The 11,343-nt window shown below is 60.9% G+C and overlaps 1 protein-coding gene and 2 non-coding genes across 4 annotated transcripts; all 3 read right to left on the minus strand.

Moving 5' to 3' along the window:
• Positions 1–497: 497 nt before the first annotated feature.
• On the minus strand, positions 498–10,046 carry NOP53 (NOP53 ribosome biogenesis factor). Of its 2 annotated transcripts, XM_023246013.2 has the most exons (13): positions 9,801–10,046; positions 9,257–9,321; positions 6,881–6,989; positions 6,021–6,220; positions 5,571–5,641; positions 4,202–4,297; positions 2,856–2,960; positions 2,539–2,742; positions 1,981–2,156; positions 1,750–1,816; positions 1,059–1,135; positions 906–962; positions 498–557 (listed from the first exon to the last, which is right to left on the minus strand). In XM_023246013.2, the coding sequence occupies exons 1-13, from the start codon at positions 10,022–10,024 to the stop codon at positions 551–553; spliced, it is 1,458 nt and encodes a 485-aa protein (XP_023101781.2). In that variant the 5' UTR covers positions 10,025–10,046; the 3' UTR covers positions 498–550. The 2 variants fall into 2 exon arrangements, with proteins under 2 accessions (XP_023101781.2, XP_023101782.2); XM_023246014.2 differs by lacking the exon at positions 498–557 and having other exon boundaries at positions 902–962.
• Positions 1,599–1,707, minus strand: LOC111558150. The gene has a single exon (XR_002738743.2). It is a non-coding gene; the product is annotated as a small nucleolar RNA SNORD23 (small nucleolar RNA).
• Positions 7,778–7,900, minus strand: LOC111558148. The gene has a single exon (XR_002738741.1). It is a non-coding gene; the product is annotated as a small nucleolar RNA SNORA54 (small nucleolar RNA).
• Positions 10,047–11,343: the final 1,297 nt, after the last annotated feature.

Consider the following 11,343-nt stretch of genomic DNA (forward strand, 5'->3'; position numbering starts at 1 on the left):
TCTCTCAAAATAAACAGACTTAAAAAAAAATTCTTTCTAAAGGTTTGGGGAGAGGGAATTAGTCCTTCTCACGTGCTTGTTTCCGCCCCATTTTAACGGGGAGGACTGCCCCCCCCCCAACTGGGTTGTCGTGAGGGTCAGTGAGTGATTCCATCTGCTTAAAAGCACAGTAGGTGCTCGGCAAACGTTACCAACGCGACAGGGCCATACGCAAGACCTGCCTCTCGTCACAGGGACAGAAAGACATGGGCTATTTCGCATCAGACACCCAGGTGTGATCCCTGCTGCGCACCGCCCCCCCCCCCCCCCCGGCCCCTATACCCACCCAAGCAGCCTGCAAGCCCATTTCCTCTGCCTGCTTTCCCTAAGATCTGGGTTCTCACCAGGCTTTAGGGAAGACGAATGTTCTGGTACCTGCGTCCCTATGTGCTAGGGAGGGACACACAGAGGAAGAAGCCACCTCCAGGAGAGAGTCAAGCCACACACAAGGCCCAGGGTGTTGGTCAGAGGTGTTTTATTGCAGGGAGGGGGCTCCGGCATCCCGCGGCGGCTATAACCTGGGGACAGAGGAAAACGGTCAGAAGGTCTGAATCAGCACAGAAGAAAGTGCCAGTGAGATGAAGACATACTCGACCTCTGGTAACTGGGGTGTAACTGGGGCCTGAGGGTGCACGAGGGGAGGGAGGGCCCCACGCCTCACCCGCTTGACACCCCCCGACTCTAGTTTGGGCCCTTCCATCTCCCTTTGGGGCCTCTCTCCGCCCCGGCTCTGGGTTCAAGTGCATCTGGTGGGCTGCCCTCCCTGGGTCTGGCCAAGGGCTCGTTCTTATTTAAGCAGGTTAGAAGTGTTTCTGTCACAGCCGAGGGACCAGTCTGCCTGGCAGGGGAAGGGGAGGGCCACTCACTGGATCTCGCGGAACGCCCGCCTCTCCACGAGCTTCACTTTGTACTTGCGCTTGAACCTGCACAAGGGAAGGGAGAGGTGAGTAACCGGCAAGCCCGCCAAGTGCAGGGAGTTTCCCGACACCCTTGCTCCCCCCGCCAGCCCGAAGCCTCACTTGGCTCTCTCCCGAGGCTCGATCATGTTTCTCTTCTGGAAGCTCTTGAACCGGTCGCGGAGGATATTGCCTTCGGGCTGCGGGACACAGAGAGGGAAGCCTCAATGGGGGGCCCTCTGACCTCTCCACGGGGCTCAGCCTGGCCCTCAGCTGGGGGGGGCGGGGGGGTGGATGCACCGGATGCACAAGCCCGGGCTGGCTGTGCAGGGATCAACGGGAGGGAAGGAGAGGGCACGCCAGGCAGGGGCAGAGGCCAGGGGGCACGGTCAGCACACTACTGAAGCAGAGCCGGTCGGAGCCCCGAGGCGGGCCAAACTTTGCGGTGCCCATGGCTGCGGTGAGAAGCCGAGGCCCGCTGGGAGCCATGGCAGGCTCTGAGCCAGGGAGGGACAAGGCCCGTTCTGGGCTTTAGGGAGACCTCTCTGGCACTGAAGAGGGGGAAAGGGGGGGCCAGGAGACCAGGGGCTGGGAGGAAAGGCCTTCTGAGGGTCACAGGCTCAAACCCCCGCACCAGCCGGCCCCTCACCCCCGAGGACCCCGTGCCCTCAGCCCCCAGGCATCAGCCCAACCGGCCCATCCCGGGGGCAGCCATGATGTCGCCCACAGCCCCTGGGGGCACGGGGAGCAAGGATGGGATCATCACCGGGCACGGGGGCCCCCCTACAGCACGTCACCCCACGTGGGCAAGTACCTTTAGGGTCCTAAGCGAGTCAGCGAGCTCCGAGCTGAGCTGCACGTCAATGTCGGGGTCCTGATACCTGGAGAACACGGGCGGGGGGCGTTCAGAGGATCCGCCTTGCCCAGGGCAGAGCCCAAGGGCCCTATTCGGGCAGTGGGCCTCGGAGAATGTGGGGCTTTGTGGGGGAAGAAGATGATCTCCCGGGAGGCCCCCCGCCCTCACCCCCAGCCCGGCGGGCCTCACTTGAGCCGCCCCAGCCTGCGGGGCCTGTCCGCCTCGGCCAGTCTCCGCGCCCGCCGCTGCTCCCGCCGTCGCGCCAGCTCCGCCAGTCGCCTCGCCACCTGGGCCTTGATCCCACGCAGCCTGAAGAGCTCCTGGTGCCGCAGCCGGGCGGCCCGCAAGGTGGCCTGCTGCACTCGCTGCGGGAGGGTCGGGCGGGTCAGTCAGGGGCCGGGCACGGTGCCGCCCCCGGGGGACCTTCCGTCCACCGGGCGGCCCCCTTCACAGCAGCTGTCTTCGAGGCCCCCTTCCTTACCCACGGGTGGCCCACAAATCCCACCCCCCAAGTATCAGCACCAGGGCAGCACAGACTTGATCCCCACTGCATCCTGAGCCCAAGTGGTGCCCGGAGGGAACCAGGAAACGGGTCTCGACTAACTAGAGCTGTGAGGACCGCAGACAGCACAAAAAAGCAGGCCAGGGGGGTCAGAGAAGGCAGGCCGTGAGCATGGGGACAAGCAGGCCGCGAGTGGGAGCCACCAGGCCGCGGGGGCAGGAGAGGCCAGGGCCTGCGGTGCTCACCATCTTCCGGGCGGCCTTCTCCCGCCGCCGCTGCTGCTCCGTCTTCTTCTCCACGGTGGCCGGGCGCGCGGCCACGACTGAGGCCTCAGTTCCCTCGGCCTGCTCCCCTCCAGCCTCGGGCCCCTCGTCCTGGCCCTCGCCCGACTCCCCCTCCCCGTCGGACTCCTCCAGCAGCCCCTGGCACATCTCCTGGAATGTAGACTCCTGGGGGGGGGGGGTGTGGAAGGGACAGGAAGTGGGGTGTCAGGGGCTGGGCACCCCGAGGGCCAGGCAGGTGGGCGGGGCCGGGGAGAGGAGCAGGCGGGGCGTGGGCTCACCTGGGTGGCAGCCTGCTCCGGGCTGGGCAGGGCCAGCTGCCGCTCCAGCCTCTCTGCCTGCTTCTGCCGCTGCAGCTCGACCTCGTGGGCCGCCAGGAGCAGGGTCTGGAGAGGAAGGGGTGGAGGTGAGGACCCGGGCCACCCCCGGGCCACTCCTGGGAGTCACAGACAGACCAGGCCCTCTCACCTCCCATCGGCGCCCCCAGCGCCCAGCCCCTCTTCCCCTCCAGGGTCTCCCCAAGCAGCCAGGAGGGACTCTGCTCCCAAACCACCCTCCGCTCTTTGAAGGCCGGCCGGGTCCCTGCCCACGGTAAGGTTTCGTTTACGTGACACACAGAACAGGCGATTCTGTAAAGAGATCTGCAGGAAGGACAGCGGTGGCCGCCTAGGGAAGACGGGGCAGGGGCGGGGGGTGATGGCTGACGGGCGCCCTACTCTGTCAACGTTCTAAAAACCCTGAGACCGCGCCAGAAGTGGGCGAGTCCTGAGGCTGAGGGCTGTCCCTGCAACACCGTCGGGCAAAGAGTCAAGACAGACTGCTCTTCCCAGGTCCCCCCCAGCGCCCACGTCAGGCCGGACTCAACGACCGCGGCCACAGGCCCCTCTGCTCGCGAGCAGCCTCGCCCCACTAACGCTCGCTGTGACGGGGCCTCTGCACCTACCGGTGAGGACCCCGCTCTCTCCATTCCCGGGGGGCCACGAGACACCCTCTCTTCGTGAACGAGGCTGAACCGCACCCGCCCGCGTGTCCCGCATCTACCGGACCTGCATTTCTCTCCGGGAACCTGTGCTCTCCCGGGGGACAAAGGGCTCGTCCCCCGTCCACAACCCCGGCGGTTAACAGACATCTGCGTGACAAACGGGGACTCCACAGCCAGGTTCTCCCATTGCTAAACTATCCTAGGCCTTAGAGAAATCTCGCTGGTCAGACTACTCACCGTTCACTGAGACCTTTTGCGCCCCTGTCCCGTGGACCGCCCCCCAAAGGTGGCCCGGTCTCGTGTACCTCTGGGTCTCTGTACATGCTGTTCCTGAAACACCCATTCCCCTCTTCCCGTGGCAAACTCCTCCTCAGACATTTGGTCGAAGCTCTGATGTCCCCCTCCTCCAGGAAGCCCTCCCTGACCCCCAAGTCTGGATTTGGCAACCCCTCTGGGTCATCACTGTCTGGGAATGGGTCTGTCCCCCGACCCCCACCGGACCACGAGTTCCAGGGGGGCAGGCCGGGGGCTGCCTCAGTCCCTGCCGACTCCCCAGTAGCGGTGGGCACAGAGGAAGCACCTGGTGAGGGCACCAACCAAGCGGCCAGGCGACGACGGAGGAGGGACCCGCTCAGGGCCGCGTACCTGGTGGTCCTCAAAGGACGGGTTGTAGGAGGCCCCGGCGGGCGTCACCTCCACGGCAGGGACCTGGGAGGGCTTGGCGTGCAGATGCAGCGGCCGCTGGAGGAGGACAAGGCAGGATGAAGCCCGGGAGCCCAGGACCCGAGAGCTCACAAGCCGGTGCGGGACTCCAGGCTCGGAAGATGGCAGGGGCCTCAGCAGCGCCCACAGCCTTCACACCGGGAGGGGCCTGTGCATCCGGCATCCAGAGCAACGGACACTGGCTACCCACCCGCTATGCTACCCTCGGGAGCCACGTCCCCAGGACGAGCGAGTGCCCTATAGGCAGGGGCTGTGCCTGCCTTCCCTGAGAAAAGCCCGTGACCCCCGAGGGGGGCAGCAGTTGCGGAAACACAGGGTACATGGCACCTGTCGCTGACGCCTGCGGCAATGTTGGCAGAGGGCACGAGGCTGTCTGACCTGCCTCTGACCTGCGTCGCTCAGAGCAGGGCGCGGGTGACACGGGGCTGACGGAGACCCCTAGTGTGGCCCTGGGCCCTGCGGGAGCTCGTGACAAAGGCGGGAGGTGGTTGCCTGGGTGGCGCGGTCCGTTTAAGCACCTGACTCTTGGTTTCAGCTCAGGTCGTGATCTCCTGGTTCGTGGGTTCAAGCCCCGCATCAGGCTCTGGTCTGACAGCTTAGAGCCTGCTTGGGATTCTGTCTCCCTCTCTTTCTCTGCCCTCCCCCGCTCGCACTCTATCTATCAAAAATAAGGAAACATTTAAAAAAAGAAAGAAAGGTCCACCCAGACGGAATCTGAAGGCAGAGGCCGTCAGTCTCCAGCAGAAGCCCGGGGGGAGCCCTGGAAGAAGCCCTCTGGCTCCCGCCCTCTCCCCACACCCACCGCCCGCGGGTCCCAGGGCTTCCGCCCAGGGGTGTCTCGCCTCCATCCCTGTACCCCCCACCCCGGCACGCCACAATCTCACCTCCAGACCTGAACGTGGCCCCCACCTCTCCCGCACGAAACCACTCAAAGTAAAACTCTGAAACCTGAGTGGTGCTCCCTCCCACCAGGCCGGCCTCCTCCCCAGCCTGCTGCACGAACCCACCCTGGTGTCCCCCAGTTCCCTGCCCCCCATCTAGGTACAGCCGCCACCCCCAGTTAACTGGCCAACACGGGCTTCTTTTCAGTGACCTTCGCTCATGTCCCCGGGGCACCTCCCGCTGACCGCCAGCCTGCTCTCTCCTCCGGTTCAGAGGCACCAGGTTCCCGCATGTGGGGTCTTGGCCACAGGCAGAGGCTGAGGCGCCAGGGCCCCTGTGCAGAGCAGCTCCTAGCACCCCAGCCCTCCCCCGGGTAGTCGCCCAGGACGCCCTGCTGCCGCGGCCTCACCTTCACTCCTTTCTTCTTGGTCTGCTCCAGGAAAAAGGCGTCCTGGCCAGCCAAGGGTCGGTCCAGGAGGTCTGTGGAGGCAGTGAGGGGTGGCTGCTGGGGGCTTTCCAGTGTGGCCCGAAGGGCTCCCTCTGATCCCTCCCCCTTCACAAAGAGAGCACCGGAGCACACACGAGAGAAGGACTGACTCGGGCTCCAAGGGATTTTGAGTGCCAGGCAAAAGAGCATATGGAGAGATCCAGAAAGCAGAAGGGAGCCAAGGCTGAGGGGCACAGGGTGCCCTCAGGAAAGGAAAGCCACTTCCAGATGCTGAACTCTGCTGAGGATCACCAAACACACACTTGCAGAGCGCTTCTCTTAAACACCGTGCTCTTGTGCAGTGCACAACCTGCACGAATGGGCATGGCAGCCCAGTCCCCACCCACAAGTGACAGCAAGGGTACTACTCACTGTCTTTGGCCCAGAGGTCATAGAAAGGCCGCTCAACGGTGTCTTGGGGCCCGGGCTTGGCTTTGATCGCAGGAGGGTTCCGAAGCCGGGCCTGTGCCTTGCGCACCTCCCGGGGCAGCTCGCCCTGCTTGGCCAGTTTCTCCCATAGCTGCTCCTTCCGTTTGAGCTTTCTGGCATTGGGGACCTGGTGAGCAAGGACACTGGGGCAAGGAGAAGCAGCAAGTTGGAGTGGGTGAAGCAGAGGCCTGGCTCCTCCCAGTCGGGCTCCCCCACAACCCCCTGCTCAGCAGCTCCCGTCCCCAGCACCCTCTCCAAGGCGAACCTCCTCGTGGACCCTCTGACCCCTCCTGCCTAGCTTCAGAGCCCATCTCCCCAGGTCCGTCTCCAGCCCAGGCGTCTGCCCCGACCAGAGAGCCAACAACACAACGGCCTCTGCAGCCCTCGCCCCGCAGGTCTCCCGGGCAGCTCAGCCGTCACCTCAAAACAGACCTCAGGTTTGCTCCCGCAGCCACCCCTCCCATATCGCCACCTCAGGAGCCGCCCGCTGTCCACTCCATCACCGGTCCAAGCTCCCCTCCTTCAGACCTGTCACCAAGCCAGCCCGATGGGCCTCCGGATGGCCCCCCTCCACCCCGAGCTCCTGGCCGGGCCTGGGCCCTGCACTTGCCTGCCTCGGCCACCACACCCCAGCCTGCGCCTCGCTTCCCCCAATCTGCCCCCCCAAAGCCACAGGCCGCGCCCCGTTCCTCTCCTCCAAGTGACCCTCACCTGCCCCACCCCCCGGAACTCCTCAGGGCCAGAAAGCGAGTGGCAGCTGCTGTGAAGACGGAAAGACGGCTCCGGGGTGGCGGGACACTCACTCTTTGGGGACAGGGACCTTGGACGTGTTCTCTAGGACGAGGTCAACGCGAAGGGGTTTCTTGAGTAGAAGTGACCTTTTCTGGCTTTTGGTTCTCTTCTTGTTCAGCTCTGGGAGCGGAAAGGAGAGGAACCCAAGGTTCGGGCCTCCTTACTTCCCGACCCCCTCACCCCAGGCTTCTACCTGAGGACAGACGTGCCCAAGGTGTCCAGGCTCTGACCACCCCCACCCTCATTTCCCGGGTAGCCCTGTGCTGGGAGCAAAGAGTCAGACCCACAGCCCTGCCCACTAGAGGGTTCTGGACAAGGCACAAAAAACGGCCACAAAAACCGAAACGCTAACGAGAAAGAAGGCGACCAAGTGACAAGGAGACTCAGGACCCAAAAGAGCTGATCCTCAGCACGACAGTTTTCTGCCTTTTTCGACTGAGCGTGAAAGGCAAGAACCCCAGGACAAAAGATACTAGGGCAGAACCCACACCCTTCCGTTTTCTACGCTCCCTCACAACACAGACTTCGCTCATCTCTGCTCCCACAACAAGAACACTAACGCCTACCTCCACGATCGTCTGGAAAGGTAATCACTATTTTTTAAAATCATTTACTGACAGTGTGCATGAGTGGGGGGGGGGGGGGGGGGACAGTGGAGACAGAGAGACAGAGAGAGACAGAGAGAGTATCCCAAGCAGGCTCTGCGCTGTCAGCGCAGAGCCCGATGAGGGGCTCGATCCCACGACCCGTGAGATCCTGATCTGAGCCAAACTCATAAGTTGGACGCTTAACCGCCGGAGTCACCCAGGCACCCTGAAAAAGGAACTATTGCAACACAGACACGGTGATCACCGGGGAAAGCCCATGATCGCTATTATCGTCACCCACCCAGCCTTTTTTTCTCTCCCTTGTGTCCCCAGGACCTGAAACTGAGAGCCACGAGTCAGTCAGTCACGTGCCGTTGGAAATGCTGTCGCACTGGAATGGAGCCCGTAAGCCACAGCCAGACTGACAGGCCACGAACAGTGCCTATACGTTTCCTTTTTAGTTTTCGTACATAACATGTTTAACGCTTATTTTTGAGAGAGAGAGAGAGAGAGAGAGAGAGAGAGAGAGAGAGAGAGAGAGAAAGTGCACGCCAGCGCACAAACAGGGGAGGGGCAGAGGAGAGGGAGACAGAGAATCAAAGCAGGCTCCGGGCTCACAGCAGAGAGCCTGATGGGGGGGCTCAAACTCTCTCACTGTGAGATCCTGACCTGAGCTGAAGTTGGACGCTTAACCAACTAAGCCACCCAGGCGCACCTAGCTCTCTTTTTCAAACCGAAAGCAGGGGCACCTAGGTGGCTCAGTCCGTTGGGTGTCTGACTCGGGCTCAGGTCATGATCTCGGTTTGTGGGTCTGAGTCTCGTGTCTGGCTTTGCGCTGACAGCGTGGAGCCTGCTTCGGATTCTCTGTCTCCCTCCCTCTCTGCACCCCACCCCATGCACGTTAAAAAAAAAATTTTTTTATTTTTTGTAAATCTAAAGCAGGACCTATAAACTGCTCCTCCTCTGTTCCCAGAGAGACTTCATACTGGCCACAGTAGGCCTTTGCGACCACCCGAGGGCAGGTCCTGACTTCCCCTCACCGTTCACACACCAGGTCAGCTCACTTCTGCGAACATCGATCGCTTCGACGTCATCATCTCTCGCCGGCTCAAAGGTTCCTGCACCTCAAAGCAGTGCCCTCCCTCTTTTTCTTTCGCCGAGACAGCTCCTCTCATATTCCTTAGAACAGAGCCGGGGACTGGACTCCTACGTGCTCCCCGAAGGTATCCTGTTGTGCTTGCCCCGCTCACAAAAGCAGACCCCTTCGCTTGTTCTCTAGCCCTTCCTTAAAGCAGACGTCTACTCCTGGTATGGTTTTCTCCTTACTGACGGGAAGCCCGCCGCGCACTCCAGTAACCCCTAACTCACCTCTCCAGCCCGTTCCGCGCCACCCTGCCTTTTGGCAGATGAAGGCGCGCAGATTAGCACGAGCTTCTTACCTACTCATCAGAGCAGATCTGCTTACTCTTATTAAACCGCATCTTACAAAAAACAGTCTCCTCCCTTACAGCAAGGCTTTGACTTTGCCTTTCTGCAAGTTAACGAGAGCCCTGCTACTTTCCGCCTCCTCTACTCAGGGGCAGACCCCTACCGGTCTCTCCGTGCATTGAGAGCTGGGATGACTCAAGAACACCTGACTTGCTATCTTTAGCTTCCTTTCTGTACGGTCCAGGTCCTCTTGTTTCCGGCAAAGCCTCTTTCTAGCAGATGCCTGCCACCCGAGCCATGTTAACAGAGACTCTCGAGAAGGCTGAGATGGGGGAGACGAGGACCCAGCAGGCGCCGCTGAAAGCGCCTTACCTTTTTGCTTGGCGCCGGTGTCCACGAAGAAGAGTTTCTCATCGGGGGCCTCGGATACCAAGCCACTGGGAGACGGGAATGCAGAAGGTCAAAGATGTTGGCAAGGATGCAAGCTGCCCGGGGGGGGGGGGGGGGGGGGGGGTTAACCTCTCTGGGACCCAGCTTTCCCCCACTGTTTGGCTCGTTCAAGCACCTTCTTCCCGCCATGCGTTCCCTCCAGGCTAAAGCCTTTCCCTTCGCTTTACATAACTTGCTACTGAACAGACCGTAAAACTTAAAATATTAACCTAAGGTAGGTGCGTGGGTCGTTTTTACACTACAGTTATTATTTACCTGAATCCTAACTTCACACTGGTGGTCCTACACCCAGTAATCTTATCAGTCCCCCAACCTCCCGCCCAGAGTCCCCAACTTCCCCAGAGGTGCCCGAAAAGGACGCTCCCAGGCCCCCAGGAGTCCCCCCCCCCCCCGTCCCAAGCACGCTGGGCCTCGCGCCCCCCCACGCGGAACGGCGCCCGGCTCCCGGAAGTCCCGCCCCACGCACCCGCTCGTGCGCTCCTGCAGCCGCACGTCTTCCAGGAACTGGTCGACCTCCAGCCCCAGCGGCTCCTGAGCGAGCCGCCGCCAGCCTCGCTTTTTATTTCTTGGGCCTCGCCGCCGCCGCCTCAGCGCCGGGTCCACCGACGTGGGCCGCAGCCCCAGAAAGCCGGAATCGGCCTCATTTTTCGAGCACCGTCCGCCGCCGCCGCCACTGCCTCCCGGCGCCATCTTGGCAAAGGAAGTATTCGGCCGCGAGCGCCCCTCAAAGCGGATTTGTGGCATGCGCGCGCAGATCTCCCGCCCCCTCCCATGACCTACTTCCTGTTGCCTCCATCTTGGTAAAGTGGCTGGAGCGGCAAAGGGGCGGAGATAAGGGGTAAATGTCTCCTCCCTCCTATGCAAATTCCTCTCGTCTGTGGGTCGTAGGTTCGCGGCTCTAACCCTAGGCAAACGCTTTTCCGGCTGCCCAGGAATTCTTTTTTTTTTTTTTTTAAGTGTGCGTGTATTTTTAATTTTTCTTATTTAAAAATTGTAAAGCTTATTTATTTTGAGAGAGAAAGGCAGGGAGGAGCAGAGAAAGAGAGAGAGAGAGAGAGAGGAAGAGAGAGAATCCAAGCAGGCTCCACAGTCAGCACAGATCTGGCCCGATGTAGGGCTCAAACTCAAGAACTCTGAGACCATGACCTGAGCTGAAATCAAGAGTGGGCCTCTTAACGGACTGAGCCACCCAGGCGCCCCTGTATTTTATTTTGTTGATTATCTTTAATACAGTTTTCTTTAAAAAGAAAGAACCGTGGATGGCAGATTGGGCAGAAGGCACACCCTAGTCTCAGAATGTTTGGCCTCTCAGTGTTCTAATTCCCAAATCTTGGAAATCCAAGAGCTTTCGGAATGTCGAGGGTGGGAGCCCAGAACCTCGTTTGCGAGGAGTGTTCGAAACATACTGTTAGAAGTGCAGGCTCCGAGGAATGCCTGGGTGGCTCGAGTTAAGCACTGGACTTGGGCTCCGGTCATGATCTCCAGGTTGGTGAGTTCGAGACCCGCACGGGGCTCTGTGCGGACAGCTCAGAGCCTGGAGCCTGCTTTGGCTTCTGTGCCTCCCTCTCTCTGTGCCCCTCCCGTGCTCACGCTCTGTCTCTGTCTCTCAAAAATGAATAAACGTTTAAAAATATATATAAAAAGAGGAGCAGGCTCGGAATCCTTAATCTTGGACAAGCTGCTTAGCTGTGCCTCACTTTCCTCATCTGTGAAATAGGGATAACGGTACATCTGCCTTATAAATTGTTCAGGAGGCGCAAGGAGATCATTAAACGCACGTCTGGCGTCTAAGCATTAGCTACTGTTACTGCCTCGCCCCCTGGGACCTCGTCTTAGCATCAACTGATCTTTGCTGTTTACAAATAAGGAAGGAAGCTCGGAGGCCCTTGCGCGCTGGCAACCGTTCCTCGGATTCAGAGCCTCACACGGGCCGTTCGGGACTGGAAAAGGAAGAAGGGACAGAGAGGGAGGGCGCCCCGCCGGGGGCCGCACGGCGGCGTCCAGCTGGA

Source organism: Felis catus, chromosome E2 (assembly GCF_018350175.1).
Source record: "Felis catus isolate Fca126 chromosome E2, F.catus_Fca126_mat1.0, whole genome shotgun sequence".
Classification (NCBI taxonomy): domain Eukaryota; kingdom Metazoa; phylum Chordata; class Mammalia; order Carnivora; family Felidae; genus Felis; species Felis catus.